Consider the following 19,290-nt stretch of genomic DNA (forward strand, 5'->3'; position numbering starts at 1 on the left):
GTAAATATTCTTAATCTATTTTGTACTTAGGCTGTACCCACCAACTCAGTCTATGTGATTCACTAAATCTTGAATAATTTTGTAGTTGAAATATGTTTTATGTAAGTTGTCATATGCTTGAAGGAGTGAGAAAGAAAAAAGTGGTCATGACAGCTGGAAGCTGGGCTGCACTCTCACGAAGGCCTTTGTGTTGCTAGGAACTGGCTTGGCGCTGTTGCTTAGGCTTGTTGTTCTTCCACTGAAGATAAACAATTGCACAGAACATCAACATTTTGCAAAGCTCTGTGTCTGTGATGGATCAAGAGAAAAGCAATACCACTCCTTAATCCTCTCCAAACACAGACAAAACATGAATGTTGTCCAAGCCACAGAAGACCAAGCATCCCCTCTCCCAGCTGATGAGTGATGGCTGCCTCTTAACCAGTTACAGCTTTAGATAAGATTTGGTAAGATGCCCAATCATAGAATTCCTCTCACTTTCTGAGAGCCTTCAATCCTGAGCAAAGCTCTGCTCCCAAATCACCTAACAAGCTGCAAACCTTATTAGTCTTTTCTAACACCTTTATGCTAAGATTCTCCAGAATTCCCTGTGGTGGGTATCAAGGATGCATCCCTTGATGCAATGAAAAATAAACCCAACTAGTTTAACGACAGTAGTGTTCCTGGTGGTCTTTGGAGGTCATTGCCAGGAGAAAGCTTATTAGTATCTTTGACTCTTCAATTTAATGTTAAAGATACTACAGTCTAATCAGATAGTAGAACAAAATTAGAAATGATTAAATGTATACTTACAGCTAATAAATCTGATATTTTAGTTGTGACATATATTATACTTACAGTCGTTTAAAAATATTGTTATGGTTACATAAAATAAATTTTAGAATTTATAATGGATGTTAGATTAAAGGGGGGGTACCTGGGTGGCTCAATCAGTTAGGCATCAGACTCTTGATCTCAGCTCAAGTCTTGATCTCAGGGTCATGAGTTTGAGCCCCACGTTGGGCTCCATGCTGGGTGTGGAGCCTACTTAAAAAAGAAAAGAAAAGAAAAGAAAAACGTTAGACTAAAGGGAAATTTAAGTATCTATAAATTCAAGAGAGATCTTCCAAAATTTGTTTAGTTAAATGAGCATGTTAATTTAATAATTGTTAACAGTATTATGAGGAGAACTGAGAGTGAGAGGCTCGTTACTTTTTGTTTTTCAGATAATGACCTTTCTAATTTAATTTTGTATAAAATTCTGCTTCAAAGTATGTATTATCCCATCATTATCTTTTATTTCTATTAGACATAAAAATATTTAGGGAAATTAGGGGATTTTAAGAAGTGATTTTTTTTTTTAACGGGAAAACTGCTGTTGAGCTTTTGTGAATTTTTACTAGGAAAATTTCTTGTCACAATTAGCAAATTAAAAATGGTTTAACTATGTTAACTTTTGTTGGTTTGGAATGTATTTTGTTAAAGCCATATTTTAAAATCCGTGTTCTTGGGGCGCCTGGGTGGCACAGCGGTTAAGCGTCTGCCTTCGGCTCAGGGCGTGATCCCGGCATTATGGGATCGAGCCCCACATCAGGCTCCTCTGCTATGAGCCTGCTTCTTCCTCTCCCACAACCCCCTGCTTGTGTTCCCTCTCTAGCCCGTCTCTGTCTCTGTCAAATAAATAAATAAAATCTTTAAAAAAAAATCAGTGTTCTTTTTAGAAGCAAATAGAATGAAGTTCACATTATGTACTGTTTAATTGATATAAATTTCAGCCTTTTTTTTTTTTTTTACAAGATTTTATTTATTTATTTGACACTGAAAGAGAGATACATGCATGCAGGAGCAGGGGGAGTGGGAAGCAGAGGGAAAGGGAGCAGCAAGCTCAGCACAGGGGTCCATCCCAGGACCCTGGGATCACAACTGGAGCTGAAGGCGGACTCTTAACTGACTGAGCCATCTAGGTGCCCCTCAACATTTTTTTTTTTAAAGATTTTATTTGACAGAGTGAGAGAGAGAGCGAGAAAGGGGGGAGAGGGGGAGGGAAGGGGAAAAGCATGCACAAGCCAGGGGAGCAGCAGAGGGAGAGGGAGAAGCAGGCTGTCCCTTGAGGAGGGAGCTCAATGCAGGGCTCTCCACCCCAGAACCCTGGGATCATGACTTGAGCTGAATGCAGATGCTTAACTGACTGAGCCACCCAGGCGCCCTCAGCAGTTTTTGTTTTGTTTTGTTTGTTTGTTTGTTTTTTTAGGTAAAGCTTGCTTTTCTATATTTTTACAAGTTATTGTCCCCCAAGTATTAAATTCAGTGGATGCTTTTTTTTTTTTTTTTTTAAACTCTCGTATTTGAAATTGTTGACTGGTTCTTTCTTGTGTCTCTTCTTTTCCTCCACAAATATGTTGACTGGCTTTTCTTTATATCCTTCTTTTAAATATTCCTCTGTATTTTTTCCAGCTTTTTCTGTTACCCCCTCAAGTGAACACTGCCCATCATTTGGTTCTGGATCATCTCTTTTTACCCTGTCCATGCTCATTTACCACGGCTTAAACTATTATCTTTAACATAATTAACTCTTAAACATTTCTAATGTGGTCTTTTTCCTTGAATGTGTCTTGAATTTCAAGTATCTGCTGGAAATTTCCATTAGCATGTCTTACTAACTCCAACTTAACATCTCTAAACCAAACCTTTCCAGGACAGCCAGCTTCTTGTGACTTATTCCTGTTCAGGATTCCATCCACATTTCGTTTCCAGGACTTGAAACCTTTGTCATTAGTGACTCCTCCTTTCTTGCCACACATCTAATTAGTCACTAAGTTTCATGTTTTTGAAAAAAATTTAAAAAATTTCAAGTTCAATAAGGAAAGAATAGTTTAAAAAATGGTGTTGGAATAATTTTATATTCACATGGAAAAAAATTAAACTTTGACTCTTGCACCATTTGTAAAAATTAACTTGAAATGGATCACAGACTTAAATATAAGAGAAAACTAGAAAACTTTTAAAAATATAGAAGAAAGTATCTGCGATTTTGGGTTAGGCAAAAATTTCCTACATACCACACAAAAAACACAATCGATTCAAAATTGATGAAAAATGAATGAATTAGTGAATGGATTAATTGGACTTCCTACAAATTAAAAACTTTTGCTCTTTAGCAGACATCACACAGATGTTTACAGCAGCTTTATTCATAGTTGCTAAAACCTGGAAGCAACCAAAAATTTTTGAGTACGTGAATGGATAAATATACTGTGGTACATCCAGACAATATAATATTATTCAGTGCTAAAAGGAAATGAGCTACAAAGACATGAAAAGACATGGAGGAACCTTGGATGCGTATAACTGAAAGAAGCCAATCTGAATAAGGTTTTTGTGGCGGGTTGGGAGAGAAGCAAACAGGCATGATTCCAACTATTTGACTGTCTGGGATAGGCAAAACTACGGAGGCAGTGAAAAGATCAGTGGTTGCTAGGGTTCAGAGCAGAGGGAGGAGTGAATAGGTGGAGCACAGAGGATTTGGGGGACAGTGAAGCTATTTATGAAACTGTGATTGTACATATATGTTATTATACCCCTGTTTGAACCATAGAATGTATAGCCCCAAAAGTGAACCGTCCTGTAAACTATGAACTTTGGGTGATAATGATGTATTGATGTATGTTCATCACTAGTTACAAATGTAACACTTTGGTGGGGGTTGTTGATAATGGGGGAGGCTATGCATGAGTGAGGGGATGTATGGGAAATCTGTACGTTTTTGCTCGGTTGTGCTGGGATCCTAAAACTGCTCTAAAAAATAGTCTTATTAAAGAAAGAAGGCATTATTAAGAAAACTTAAGCCATACACTAAGAGAAAATATTTACAAAACGTGTTTGATAAAGAACTGGTATCCAGTATATATAAAGACCTCTTACAATTCAATAATAAAACAATTTAATTTTAAAAATTGGCAATAAGATACGAATAGACATTTTGCCAGTTGTTAAACGTATGGATATACGAATGGTAGATAAATACAGAAAAAGATGCTCAATAGTATAGTCTTTAAAGAAATGCAAATTAAAACCACAATCAGATACTATTACATAGCCAATGACTAAGGATCAAAAACGGAATGACTGAGATCAAAAAAGACTGAAAATACCCAGGGCTGGTCAGGATGCACTGCCCGTTGCAATGTAAAATGGTCCAGCTATGTTATACTTAGAGGAATGGTTTTGCAGTTCCTCAAGATGTTAAATGTGTTACATATGATGACTAAGTAATTCCACTACTAGGTTCTAACAGTGCTAACAGAACTCAAAGCATATGTCCATGCAAAAACCTGAACACAGATGTTCATAGCAGCATTATTCATAAATATCCCTCAAATAGAAACAATCCAAATGTTCAATAATGGGTAAATAGGTAAACTGGCATTTCCATACAATGGAATACTGCTTAGCAATAAAAATACCCCCTATTTACCGATAGAGCACTACAAGGATGCATCTCAAAAACACTTTTAAGTGAAAGAAGCCAGACTACATATTGTATGATTCAATTATATGAAATTTCTTCGTTAGTTAAAACCGTAGAGAGGGAAAACAGTTTGGTGCTTGCCTGGGGGGGGTGGATGGGAGTGAGGACTGACTACAAAAAGACACAGGGGAACTTCTTGGGGTCATAGAAGCATTAGAAAATATGATTGTGGTGATAATTGCACAACTGTGAATTTGCCAAAGCTTAGGGAAACTGTTCAGTAAAGTGAGTTAATTTTATGGTATGTAAATTCTCAATAAAAACATTTTATGAATTTAAAAATAATGCCAGGCCTTACTGGAAAAAAAAAAAAATTCATGAGTCCATACTGATAAGTTGACAAATACATGTGGAGGAAGGAAGGGCTCATAGAATAGAGTAAGTGCCAATGGGTAAATACGCAGGGCATGGTGGACTTGGAAAATTAGAATTGTGTAGCCGTCTTGATTGAAAGATTGGATCAGCTAAGAATCACCAGTTGTTGCTAAATCCAGGAAATTTTGAGTGAAAGCAGTGTTTGCATGGTCTAAATGCATCTCCTTATGGGCTGCTTATTACAAGGGAATAGTAGTACAGAAATCAGACAGCAAGTAGACCAGGCAATCAAAAATAATATCACCTAATGAAGGGCAAATGGAGATGTGTGTCTCTGATTTTTGACACTTTACAAGGACTCATCACCACGTACGTAGTAGTTCACCTGAGAATACATAAACTGAACTTAAGTTATAAAGGTACAGTAAGCAAACCCCAAAAGGGGAAGTTTGATTAGAAGTGTTGGTGTTAGGTGGGCCATATTAAAAAGGCAACATTATGAAAGACAAAGGAAGGTTGTGGAAATGTTCCAGATTAAAGGAGGCTAATGGCATGTAACAAAGAATTGTGACACTTGACCTGGCTGGATCTTGAGCTGGAGGGAGAGAAAAATAAGCTGTAAAAGACAATTTTAAGTCATTTGACAAAATTGGAACATGGACAGTAGACTAGATATAAAAATCAGTGTTGCAGAAGTTGATGATTATATTGAAGTCTGTAAGAACAACCTAATTCTTAATACACTCTTAAGTGTTTAGGGGTAAGTGTATGTAATTCACCCTCTGAAAAATTTTAGAGAAAATTGTATATGTAGAGAGAATGAAATTGTGTGCACAAAGAACAAAGCAGGTTGTGCAAAATCTTAATAGGAAAGAGGTAAAGAATATGTGGGTGTTCATTGTGCTATTCTTATTGTAACTTTTTTTAAGTTTGAAATTACATCCAAATAAAACACTTTTTTTAAAGTTTTTTTTTTTTTTTGACTTACGGATCAAAGTGTGCGTGTGAGAGAGAGAAAGAGATAATGGTAGTTGTGCATATTCTTTATTTCTTTTCAGATATTTAATGTATGTCATAGGTTTTTGTGGCGGGTTGGGAGAGAAGCAAACAGGCATATTTTGTTCAAGCTTATTTGAATTTCTCAATTTGGTAAGTGGAATTGAATACTAAATGTGGGTAAGCCTGCATGTTGTTAATTATACTAAAAATATTGTGGTATAGCTGTGCTGATTGAAGTGGTTTTTTTTGTTGTTGTTTTGTTTTTGTTTTTTTAGTATCTGCAAAATGGCTGATAATTTGGATGAGTTTATTGAAGAGCGAAAAGCCAAACTGGCCAAAGACAAAGCAGAGTTGGAAAGTGATCCACCTTACATGGAAATGAAGGTAAAATTAATAATCTTCTTTCAACATGTTTTATTAAAATTGTCTCTGAAGATTAGCTTTGTGTAAAATGCAAAACATACTCTTCAGTGAGTGAGAATCTTGTGTTTCATACTTTGGTTTGGCTATCCTGTCACTCTGAGTCTGAGAGCCTGATTCTGGACAAGATTGCATTGATTTTGAATGTAGTTTTTCTGTTGTGTTTTGTATCTCAGTTTCTTCTCTCTTAATAGGGTTTAATTAATAATTCCTGTGCTTCATAAAATGATTAGAAGACTACTTCTAGTACAAGGAACTTTCGTAATATGATATAAAAACAAGTTCTCATATTCTATGTATTTTAAGTGAAAAGTACAACTTCAGTTAGTGTCTTAAAAATTTTTTTTTTAAATCTACAAAAGTGAATTTATTGGAATAGTTTATTTTGGTATATATACTTTTCAGATTAGAATTTGTTCAAGTGTTTCTGAAAGCAGTGTTTGAAAAAGCTTCCTTAAAGCTTTCCTAGTTTTGATGAATACCGAGACTGTGATAGGTACTGTGCTAAGCTCTACTATAGCACTAATCTAGACAGACGGGGCACCTTCTCTCTTGAGCTCAATGTTTTGATAAGTTATGGAATATAGATTAATCTTGTCCATCATATGGTCCATTGTAATCAGAGTCACCATATATATTGGGTTGCCCAAGACAGTTCCAGTTTACCTATTGCCCCCCATCTCCATCTGGTGTGGCATTTGTCTTGGGTAAAGGTATGGGCATCTGGTTGACATGATAAATATATGGTCATCCTAATTGTGAGGGAATTTTACTTACATAGTTAACATTATTGTGTGCTAATTATGGAAGAGGCTTAGTCTTTTATTCTATTTTTTTAATTCCAGTATAATTAATATACAGTGTTATATTAGTTTCTGGTGTTCAGTACAGTGTGCAATATAGTGTACAGCAATTCTGTACATTACTCAGTGCTCATCATTCGAAGTATACTCCTAATGCTCTTTACCCCCGCCCACCTCCCCTCTGGCAACCACCAGTTTGTTCTCCAAATTTAAGAGCCTGTTTTTGTTTGTCTCTTTTCTTTGTTTTGCTTCTTAAATTCCACATACGAGTAAAATCTTTTGGTATTTGTCTTTCTCTGACTTTTTCACTTAGTGTAATACCCTCTAGATTCATCCATGTTGTTGCAAATGGTGAGAGTTCATTCTTTTTTTATGGCTGAGCAATACTCCGTTGTTTGTATGTGTGTATGTCTATGGATAAATGCTTGGGTTGCTTCCGTATCTTGCTATTATAAATAATACTGCGATAAACATAGAGTTGCACATATCTTTTTGAATTAGTGTTTTCATTCTAATGATTGTTTCTATTTCCTTGGTGTTAGTGGTGATCTCTCCCCTTTCATTCATAATTTTATTAATTTGGGTCCTTTCTCTATTCTTTTGAATAAGTCTGGCCAGTGGTTTATCGATTTTAATTCTTTCAAAGAACCAGCTTCTAGTTTTGTTGATCTGCTCTATTTGTGGTTTCTAATTCATTGATCTCTGCTCTAATCTTAATCAGTTGTCTTTTCGTGCATGGCTTAGGCCTCTTCTTTTGTTCCATCTCCAGCTGTTTAAGGTGTGAGTGTAAGGACTGCAGTTTAGGTTTTTCTGTTCTTTTGAGCGAGGCTTGGATGGCTATGTATTTTCCCCTTAGGATCATCTTTGCTGTATCCCATAGGTTTTGGACCAATGTGTTTTTGTTCTCATTGGTTTCCATAAGTTGCTTAAGTTCTCCTTTAATTTCCTGGTTTACCCAAACATTCTTAAGCAGGATGGTCCTTAGTTTCCAAGTGTTTAGATTTTTCTATTCTTTCGAGTGAGGCTTGGATGGCTATGTATTTTCCCCTTAGGACTGCCTTTGCAGTGTCCCATAGGTTTTACTGATGTGTTTTCATTCTCATTGGTCTCCAAAAATTGTTTAAATGGATTTTTAATTTCCTAGTTTACCCAATCATTCTTGAGCAGGATGGTTCTTCCTTTCCAGGTGTTTGAGTTTCTTCCAAATTTTTCCATGTGATTGAGCTTCACTTTCAAAGCATTGTGGTCTGAGAATATGCAGGGAATAATCTCAGTCTTTTGGTATCGGTTGAGACCTGATTTGTGACCCAGTATGTGGTCTGTTCTGGAGAAAGTTCCATGCGCGTTTGAAAAGAATGAGTATTCTGTTTTAGGGTGGAGTGTTCTGTATATATCTATGAGGTCCATCTGGTCCAGTGTGTCATTCAAAGCTCTTGTTTCTTTGTTGATTTTCTGCTTAGATGATATGTCTGTTGCTGAGAGTGGAGTGTTGAGGTCCCCCACTATTAACATATTATTATCTAAATGTCTCTTTATTTTGGTTAACAGTTGGCTTTTGAAGTTGGCTGCTCCCCTGTTGGGGGCATAGATATTTATTATTGTTAGATCCTCTTGTTTGATATACCCTTTAAGAATAATATAGTGTCATTCTGTATCTCTAACTACAGTCTTTAGCTTAAAATCTAATTTGTCTGATATGAGAATTGCTACCCCAGCTTTCTTTTGAGGTCCGTTGGCATGAAAAATGGTTTTCCATCCCTTCACTTTCAGTCTGGATGTATCTTTAGTTTCAAAATGAGTCTCTTGTAGACAGCATATGGATGGGTCATGTCTTTTTATCCAGTCTGCAACCCTGTGTTGTTTTATGGGAGCATTTAGGCCATTCACATTGAGAGTTATTATTGAGAGAGATAATTTTAATGTCATTTTGCCTGTGAAGTCCTTGTTTCTGTAGATTGTCTCTGAATTTCTGTTCTGTATCACTCTTGTGGGTCTTTCTACTTTTATCGAACCCCCCCTTGATATTTCTTGTAGGGCTGGCTTGGTGGTCACATATTCTTTCAATTTCTGCCGGTCTTGGAAGCTCCTTGTCTCTCCATCCATTCTGAATGACAGCCTTGATAGATACAGTATTCTTGGCTGCATGTTCTTCTCACTTAGTGCTCTGAATATGTCTTGCCAGTCCTTTCTGGTTTGCCAGTTCTCTGTAGACAGGTCTGACGTTATTCTGGTATTCCTTCCTCAGTATGTAAGGAATCTCTTCCCCCTTGCTGCTTTCAAGATTGTTTCCTCGGATCTAAGATTTGTGAATTGTACTGTTATATGTTGTGGCGTTGGTCTGTTCTCATTAATCTGGAGAGGGGTCCTCTCTGCCTCTTGGACATGAATGCTTGTTTCATTCACCAGATTAGGGAAGTTCTCAGCTACAGTTTGTTCAAATATCTCTTCTAGACCTCTCTCTTTCTCCACCCCCTTGGGGAGCCTGATAATTCTGACATTGGAACGTTTCATTGAGTCAGTAATCTCCTGTAGCTTTTTTTCATGAAGTTTGAGTTTTTTTTCTCCCCATGTTACCTGTCTTTCCTTCTTTTCTATCATCTCATCCTCTAACTCACTAATTCGTTCTTCTGCCTCGTTTACCCTGGCAGTCAGAGCATCCAGTTTAGACTGCATTTCATTCATAGAATTTTTAATTTCCGCCAGATTCGCTCTCATTTTAGCCCTTAGAGATTCTGTATTTTCATTAATATTTTTCTCAAGCCTGTGCATCATCTTGATAATTGTTACTCTGAAATCCATTTCTGACATCTTGGTTATATCCATATCCATTAGTTCTGTGGCAGAGACCACGGTCTCGGTTTCTTTCCTTTGTTGGGGGTTCCTCCTCTTTGTCATTCTGATGAGGTGTGGTTGTGGGGATGTACACAGTCCAAATTATTGACCAGGACCCAAGCAAGATGCACCTGTTTTATAGGGACCTTAGGGATGTGGGCTGCTTGTTTTTTTCAGCCTGCCTTCTGGGGAGAGGCCTGCCGCAGAGATACTCAGGCAGCCCTGTTTGGGCAGAGTTGCCCTGCCCCCTGAAGGGGGTGGTGGAATGAGCTCAGTGAGAACCGGTTTTTTGGGGCTTTTGTTCTCTGGCGGCTTTCCCTGGTGGCTTTCTGTGTATCTACTGAGAGAGCATCAGTGACCATATCCAAACCTCTGTCTCAGAACAGAGAGATAACAGTCTGCTCCTCACTGACCTCTCCAGGCCACACTGACTCCGTACCTGTCAGTGCTGCTAAAAACCCGCAGTGTCCTGGTTTGTGCACCCCATAACTGCTCTCCCANTTAGGTCTGAAATGAGTTTCTTGTAGGCAGCATATATATTGTGTCTTGCCTTTTTTTTTTTTTTCTTTTTTTTATGGGGCACCAGGACCAATGATCACCAGCTGCCCAGGTACCAAAAAATTATGATTCTGAAATCTCTTGATTTCAGTTCCACAGGAAGAGCAATGTAGCTGGCTTACATGTGCCACTCATGACAGAGCCCTTTGATATGTGTCTTGCTTTTTTATCCATTTAGTCACCCTATGTCTTCTTTTGGAGCATTTAGTCCATTTACATTCAAACTATTTATTTCTAGGTATGTATTTACTGCCATTTTGCTAATTGTTTTATGGTTGTTTTTGTAGTTCTTTGTTCCTTCTCTTGCTTTCTTGTGGTTTGATTGGCTTTCTCTAGCGATATTCTTGTATTCCTTTCTCTCTCTCTCTCTTTTTTTTTATGTCTATTACTGGTTTTTGATTTGTGGTTACCATTAGGCATATAGCAGTCTATATTAAGTTAGTAGTTGCTCAAATTTGAACCCATCATAAAGCACTAAATTTTTACTCCCTTCTCCCCCATGTTTTAGGCATATGGTGTCATATTTTACACTTTTATTTTGTGAATCCCATTATTGATTTTTATAGATACTTTTTAAAAAAAGATTTTATTTATTTAGTTCAGAGAGAGCGCAAGAGAACACAAGCAGGGGGAGTGGCAGAGGGAGAGGGAGAAGCAGGCTCCCCGCTTGGAGCCTGATGTGGGGCTCGATCCCAGACCCCTGTGATCATAATGTGAGCTGAAGGCAGACGCTTAACCGACTGAGCCACCCCGGTGCCCCTCTAGATACATTTGATAATTTTGTGCTTTAACCTCTGTACAGGTTTTATAAGGGATTATTCTATTTAACTATGTTAATATGTAGCTGTGAAATTTTTCCTTTCCTAATTTTCTTATTCCTGCTATGGTCTTTCCTTTCCTTTTCCCCTTTAACATTTCTTATAAGGCTGGTTTAGTGATGATGAACTCGTTTAAATTTTGTTTGTCCGGAAACCTCTATCTTTCCTTCTATTCTGAATGATAGTCTTGCTGGATAGAGTATTCTTTGTTGCAGGTTTTTTCCTTTCATGGATGAGGCTTAGTCTTAAGAGGTTACATTTATGATTCACATGAATCTGTGAGGTAAATAGTGTTGTTAGACTCATTTTCTAAATAAGTAAACTGAGGCATGGGGAAGTTAAGTAATGAGACTAAAGTCAGAGTTAGTAGAAGTAGGCTTTGATTCCTGACATCCAAGTAGTGCTTGCTCTCTTAACCACCGTACTACATCGCCTTCTTTCCATAATAGCTTCTCTGGTCAAGGAGTTGTGTCAAGGACTTTACATGTATTATCTTATTTACTCATAATATCCCTGTTAAGTACATGGAATATTTTGTTTTACAGATCAAGAAAGTGAAGCTCAGAGGGGTTAAGTAATTCATCCAGGTACACACAGTGGTGGCTTCATGATCGGAGCCATCATATGTCCAGCTCCAAAGTCTGTGGTTTTAACCACTTTCCACTTTGGACTAGCTTACAATGTTTGAAAAGGGTTATTAACATAGTTTAAAATATAATTTTTTTATAATTTCTAATATTAAATAGTACATAAATCATGATCTTTAACTCTTTTTTTAAAAAAAGATTTATTTATTTATTTATTTGACAGAGATAGAGACAGCCAGCGAGAGAGGGAACACAAGCAGGGGGAGTGGGAGAGGAAGAAGCAGGCTCATAGCGGAGGAGCCTGATGTGGGGCTCGATCCCATAACGCCGGGATCACTCCCTGAGCCGAAAGCAGCCGCTTAACGACTGCGCCACCCAGGCGCCCCTTAACTCTTTTTTTTAAAGATTTTATTTATTTATTTGACAGAGATAGAGACAGCCAGTGAGAGAGGGAACACAAGCAGGGGAAGTGGGAGAGGAAGAAGCAGGCTCCCAGCAGAGAAGCCTGATGTGGGGCTCGATCCCAGAACGCCGGGATCACTCCCTGAGCCAAAAGCAGCCGCTTAACGACTGCGCCACCCAGGCGCCCCCATGATCTTTAACTCTTAATTCAAGTATCACTGCTCAGTGAGGTCTTTCAGTCCCCCCTGCATCATTTATGGCCCTTATTACGATGCTTCATTTTTTTCCCCTATAGACCTTACCAGTTACTCTCTATGTATTATATAGTCTAATTGCATATTATGTTTATTGTTTGTATCCTCAATAGTTTGAACTCCATGATGGCAGAGATTCTTATATTTTTTTTTTTTCTCATTTGTGTTTCCAGTATCTGGGACACTATGTAGTAGGAACTCAGTGAATATTTGTTGATAAATGAATTCTAATATTTAATTAGAATTTATTACATTTATTGCTAAATAAATGCTAATGTTAAATACTTTTAGTTAATTCCTCAAGCCTAACACTTAAATTTCTTCTGTGGTGTATTGTGTAATTTTGTCAAGTCATTTAAAGTATTGGGATAGAGTGTATATTTTGTAGATTTTTTCCCCCCATTTGTAAATATAATGTCTCTTTCAGGGAAAGGCATCAGAGAAGCTTTCTGAAAACAGTAAAATATTAATCTCCATGGCTAAGGAAAACATACCACCAAACAGTCAACAGACCAGGAGTTCTTTAGGTATGTTATTAGATATGCTAAATTGATTTTAAAGTATTCTTAGCAGGCTGTTGTGAAAGAGCTCTGTATTATCAGAAAAAAAGATTTCTTTGAAATTGCAGTAACTCTTTGATTCCTGAAATCTTACAAATTTTTGAATTTTCTACAAAGGAAATATAATGCATACTGAGAACCATCTACCCATTTTAAATGATACTCCCTTATAATTTATGGAAATTATGGCAGTAAATACATACAACATAAGTAAAAATTAATTGAAAAATTTGAATGGAATTTGTGAGAGGTAAAATGTGTTAATTGAATAAAAATGGTGTATGTTTATTTAAAAATCAGATGCTTACAGGATACAAAATGCTATTTAGTGAATGACCATTTTAATTATTGATTATTAGAATTGTACAGAAGTTAATTTTGCAGCTATACTGAGTTTTTGATATGGTTTGTTTTGAAAATATATAGGTTTTTTATGAAGTATAAATAACATAATGTTATATTAATTTGGGATGTACAACATATTGATTCAGCAATTCTATACATTACTCATTGCTTACCATGAGAAGCATAGTCATCATACAACATTATTGCAGTATTACTGACTCTATTCCTTATGCTATATTTTTCATCTTTGTGACTTTTAACTGGAAGTTTGGATTTTTATCTATTTCACCCATCCCCCTCATTCACTTCACCTCTGGCAACCACCAGTTCAGTTTGCTGTATTTGAGTCTGGTTTTTCTGTTTCGTTTTTTAGATTCACATGTAATCATATGGTATTTGTCTTTCTCTGACTTATCTCACTTTCCACAGTACCCTTTAGATCCATTGATGTTGCTGTAAGTGGCAAGATCTTACTCTTTATTATGGCTGAGTAATATTCCATTCCATATATGTAACCATATCTTTTTTATGTGTTTGTTATTGATGGACACTGGGTTGCTTCCATATCTTGTTATTGTAAATAATGCTGCAGTGGACTTAATGGGTGATCTATCTTTTCAGAATAATGTTTTTGTTTTCTTTGGTTAAATAACCAGTGGTGAAATTAGTGGGTCGTGTGTTATATTTATTTTTAAATTTTTGAGCCATCTCCATGCTGTTTTCTATGGTGGCTAAACCAATTTACATTCCTACCAACAGTGCACAAGGGCTCCTTTTTCTCCACATGATTTTCTCCACGTACTTTTTCTTCACTTGTTATTCCTTATATTTTTGATTGTTTCCATTCTGACAGTATAAATATGATTTTGATTTGCATTTCCCTGCTGATTAATGGTGATGAACATCTTTTTATATGTCTGTTCGTCATCTTTATGTCTTCTTTGGAAAAATGTCTCTTCTTGTCTTCTGCCCATTTTTTGACTGTATTATGTGTCTGGTTTTTTTGTGTGTGTTGTATTAAGTTCTTTATATATTTTTGATATTAAACCCCTTACTGGATGAATCATTTGTAAATATCTTTTCCCTTTCAGTGGGTTGTCTTGTTTTGTTGATGGTTTCCTTCATCGTGCAAAAGCTTTTTTAGTGTAGTACCAGTATTTTGTTTTTGGTTTTGTTTTCTTGACGTAGGAGACATATATAGAAAAATCATGCTAATACCGATATCAAAGAGATTATTGCCTGTGTTTTCTTCTAGGAGTTTATGGTTTCAGGTCTCACATTTAGGTCTTAATCCATTTTGAGTTTGTTTCTGTGTATAGTGTAAGAAAGTTATCCAGTGTCATTCGTTTGCATGTAGCTATCTAGTTTTCCCAACACCATTTATTAAAAAGATTATCTTTTCCCCATTTCATATTCTTGCCTCCTTTGTCATAGGTTACTTGAACATGTGTAAGTGTGGGTTTAGTTCTGGGCTAGCTATTCTGTTGCATTTATCTATGTGTCTGTTTTTGTAGCAGTACCATACTGCTTTGATGACTACAGCTTTGTAGTGTATCTTGGAATCTGGGATTGTGATCCCTTTAGCTTTGTTCTTTCTCAAGATTGTTTTGACTATTTAGGCTCTTTTTATTTATTTTAAAGATTTATTTATTTATTTGAGAGAGAGTGAAAGAGATGTGAGCATGAGCAGAGGGAAGGGCAGAGGGAGAGAATCTTAAGCAGACTCCCTGCTGAGAGTGGAGCTTGATGTGGGACTTCATCCCAGGACCCCGAGATCATAACCTGAGCCGAAATCAATATTCAGATGCCCCGCTGACTGAGCCACTCAGGTGCCCCCCGGCTCTTTTTAAATTTTAGTATTATATTTTGGAAAAGCTCCTTTATTTCTAAGGACCCTAATTTCCTTATCTTCTAGCCCCAAATTTTTATGAATTGAAATTTTGATTATTGCAAGAGATAATTTTTTTTAAAAGTTTAATAGTAGATTCTCTTATGTAGTAACATTAGACAGAATCACTTTGAAATTCTGGGTTACAACTTGCTGTGGATTGTACCTGTCATGCCTTTGTGACCTGGCACAGGTTATTTAAGCTCTTTGTTTCCTTTATCTTAAGAATTGTCATCTATCTTAAGAGGTTATTGTGGCAATAATTGAGTACATATGAAAAGATCACTGGCACATAGTTGGTGCACAATATTTATTTTGTGATCTCATATTTTTTTCATGTAGGTTTTGGTTTTTGAGAATTATATTAAGAATTTAAGAATTATTCTTTATTACATGCACAAATGATGGAGAGTTTAAAGTCTAAAGTTTAAAGACAGTGACCTCTGCTTATTCCTTAGTTGGTGTTCTTTAGGGCAATGTCTTATGCCTTTTCATTTCATACGTTCCCTGACCGACCTTACCCACTCAGAGGCTTTATATACCATTAGTGTGTTCATGACCCCTAAATCTGTATTGCAATACTGATTTTTTTTTTTTAATTGAACTCTGGACCCATATCTCTAATTTCCTATTGGGCATCTATACTTGGATGTCAGGGGCTCAAAATTAACATGTGCAAGATTACCTTTTCTCTTCTTAGACTTTCTGGTGCTCCGGTGAGGTGTTTGCCTAGTCATCCTTTTTTTTTTTTTTTTTTTTTTTTAAAGATTTTATTTTATTTTTTCGACAGAGATAGAGACAGCCAGCGAGAGAGAGAACACAAGCAGGGGGAGTGGGAGAGGAAGAAGCAGGCTCATAGCCGAAGAGCCTGATGTGGGGCTCGATCCCATAACGCCGGGATCACGCCCTGAGCCGAAGGCAGACGCTTAACCGCTGTGCCACCCAGGCGCCCCTTGCCTAGTCATCCTTGACTCCCTTCTTCCCTTTGCCTCCCACAGCAAGTAATTACAGAAGTTCAGTTGATTCTACTGCTTAAATTTAAAAATAAGTTTATTTTTCTCTAATCCCACAAACATTATTTTATGCAGGCCTTTGCTGTCTCTCAGATTTTTTTTTTCTAGTGTTCTTTTTGTTTTATGGTCTAGCCCTCCTACTAAGTCTCTGCACTGCCCTTCATTATCCTTTCAAAAAACAAATAGGATGATGTTAATCTTGCTCAACTCCTTCAATGTATTCTTGTTCACCGGATGATAATTTTATCCTTACTTTTCCCAGATTGTGTTGGCTCTTTATGTCTTGTGCTTCTGTTGCATTGATTCTCCCTGTAAAGTGTAGTTTTGAACTTACTCAACTGTCTCTTGTACTACAGTGTTATGCCAGCTTGCCTGCCATTATATATTTGCTGCCTAGCACAGTGCCTGGCACTTTAGTGTTTAAAGATGTTTTGAATGAATGAAGGTCCCCATTGCAAAAAATAAACCATTCTATTGGGTATGTAGAATTTAATTTTCATAGAATGTTTGTTTTATCGCCAACTGAAACAATAATTGTTTTTGATGTGCATTTAATCTTATTAAAGGATAATATATAATTTGATTAATTTTATAATTTATCAGCATTCAGTTACTGACTTGCTTGAGTAATTGTGGCCTTAAAATTAGACCAAATGTACATGGAAAGATGCTCAACATCAGTAGTCATTAGGGAAACGCAAATTAAAACTACAAAGAGATCACCTCATGCCTGTTAGAATGGCCATCATCAAAAAGACAGAGATAACAAATGCTGGCATGGATCCGTCGCTTGCACACTATTGGTGAGTTGAAGGCATTATGGTTAGTGAAGTAAGTCAGAGAAAGAAAGATACTGCATGATCTCACATGTGGAATCTAAACACAAAACAAAACCAAACTCAGAAAAAGAGATCAGACTTGTGGTTACCAGAGGTGAGGGTGGGGGGCAGAGGAATTAGAGGAAGGTGGTCAAAAGGTCTAAATTTCCAATTATAATATAAATAAGTACAGGGTTTAAAAATTAGATATATACATACATATTAGGGAAATAACGTAGAACATGATGACTACAGCTAACATTGCTGTGTAATGTATAGGTAATTTGTTGAGAATAAATCCTGAGAGTTTTCATCAGAAGGAAAATGTTTTTCTTTTTTTCTTGTCTTTACATTGTATCTATACAAAAAGATGGATGCTAGCAGGACCTATTGTAATTATTCCACAGTATATATAAATCAAACAATTAGTCTGTATGCCTTAAAGTTACACAGTGATGTATATCAATTATTTCTCAATAAAACTGGAAAGAAATTAAGCCAAATATGTAGTTTGTCACGATGGGAAAAATGTAAAACAATTTGGTATTAGAGAGGTTTTTTTGTATTTTTGTTTTTTTTGGAGAGTTTTCTTTTTGTTTTTATTAACATATGTATTATTTGTTTCAGGGGTACAAGTTTGTGATTCATCAGTCTTACACAATTCATAACACTCACCATAGCACATACCCTCCCCAATGTCCTATCCCTCCCATCCTCCTCCACTCCAGCAACCCTCAGTTTGTTTCCTGAGATTCAGTCTCTTACGGTTTGTCTCCCTCTCTGGTTTCATCTGTTTCATTTTTTCCTCTCTTCCCCACTATGATCCTCTGCCTTGCTTCTCAAATTCCACATATCAGTGGGATCATATGATGATTATCTTTCTCTGATTGACTTATTTCACTTAGCATAACACCTTCTAGTTCCATCCACGTCATTGCAAATGGCAAGATTTCATTTTTTAATGGCTGCATAATATTCCATTGTGTGTGTGTGTGTGTGTGTGTGTGTGTGTGTGTGTATACACATACCACATCTTCTTTATCCATTCATCTATCGATGGACATCTAGGATCTTTCCATAGTTTGGCTGTTATGGACATTGGTGCTATAAACATTGGGGTGCACATGCTTCTTCGGATCATTACACTTGTATTTTTGGGGTAGATACCCAATAGTGCAATTGCTGGGTCATAGGTTAACCCTATTTTCAACTTTTTGAGGAACCTCCATACCTTTTTCTGGAGTGGCTGCACTGGTTTGCATTCCCACAAACAGTGTAAGAGTGTTCCTCTTTCTCTGTCCTCCCCAACATCTGTCGTTTCCTAAGTTGTTAATTTTAGCCATTCTGACTGGTGTGTGGTGGTATCTCATTGTGGTTTTGATTTGTATTTCCCTGATGCTGAGTGATGTTGAGCACTTTTTCATGTGTTTGTTGTCCATTTGGATGTCTTTGGAGAAATGTCTGTTCATGTCTTCTGGCCATTTCTTGATTGGATTATTTGTTCTTTGGGTGTTGAGTTTGATAAGTTCTTTATAGATCTGGGATACTAGCCCTTTATCTGGTATGTCATTTGCAAATATCTTCTCCCTTTCTGTCGGTTGTCTTTTGATTTTGTTGACTGTTCCCTTTGCTTTGCTGAAGCCTTTTATCTTGATGAAGTCCCAATAGTTCATTTTTGCCCTTGCGTCCCTTGCCTTTGGCGATGTGTCTAGGAAGAAGTTGCTGTGGCTGAGGTTGAAGAGGTTGCTGCCTGTGTTCTCCTCAAGGATATTGATGAATTCTTGTCTCACATTTAGGTCTTTCCTCCATTTTGAGTCTGTTTTGTGTGTGGTGTAAGGGAATGGTCCAGTTTCATTCTTCTGGATGTGGTTATCCAATTTTCCCAACACCATTTGTGGAAGAGACTGTCTTTGTTCTTTCTTGCTTTGTCGAAGAATATTTGACCATAGTGTTGAGGGTCCAGTTCTGGGTTCTCTATTCTGTTCCATTGATCCATGTGTCTTTTTTTGTGCCAGTATCATACTGTCTTGATGATTACAGCTTTGTTAGGGCTTAAAGTCCGGAATTGTGATACCACCAGTTTTGGTTTTCTTTTACAACATTCCTCTGGCTATTCGGGGTCTTTTCTGGTTCTATACAAATTTTAGGATTTATGTTCCATTTCTGTGGAA

At 36.8% G+C, this 19,290-nt stretch overlaps 1 protein-coding gene and 1 non-coding gene across 9 annotated transcripts in view; one reads left to right on the top strand and one right to left on the bottom strand.

Moving 5' to 3' along the window:
* The window catches only part of CSPP1 (centrosome and spindle pole associated protein 1), a 159,437-nt gene that overhangs the window by 3,230 nt on the left and 136,917 nt on the right, over positions 1 to 19,290 (top strand). For 7 of the 8 annotated variants that reach the window (XR_002142123.2, XM_034668149.1, XM_034668148.1 and 4 more), the window contains exons 2-3: positions 6,097 to 6,205; positions 12,923 to 13,022. Coding sequence is in view for 7 of the 8 variants with exons in the window: in XM_034668149.1 (XP_034524040.1) it covers positions 6,107 to 6,205; positions 12,923 to 13,022 (199 nt within the window). In the remaining variant the exon portion in view is untranslated. Of the gene's footprint in view, positions 1 to 233; positions 447 to 6,096; positions 6,206 to 12,922; positions 13,023 to 19,290 lie in introns of those variants that run through there. The other variant, XM_034668146.1, reaches the window with a different exon arrangement.
* LOC117803900 lies at positions 10,452 to 10,584 on the bottom strand. The gene has a single exon (XR_004628021.1). It is a non-coding gene; the product is annotated as a U11 spliceosomal RNA (small nuclear RNA).

The sequence above is a fragment of the Ailuropoda melanoleuca genome, chromosome 9 (assembly GCF_002007445.2).
Source record: "Ailuropoda melanoleuca isolate Jingjing chromosome 9, ASM200744v2, whole genome shotgun sequence".
Classification (NCBI taxonomy): domain Eukaryota; kingdom Metazoa; phylum Chordata; class Mammalia; order Carnivora; family Ursidae; genus Ailuropoda; species Ailuropoda melanoleuca.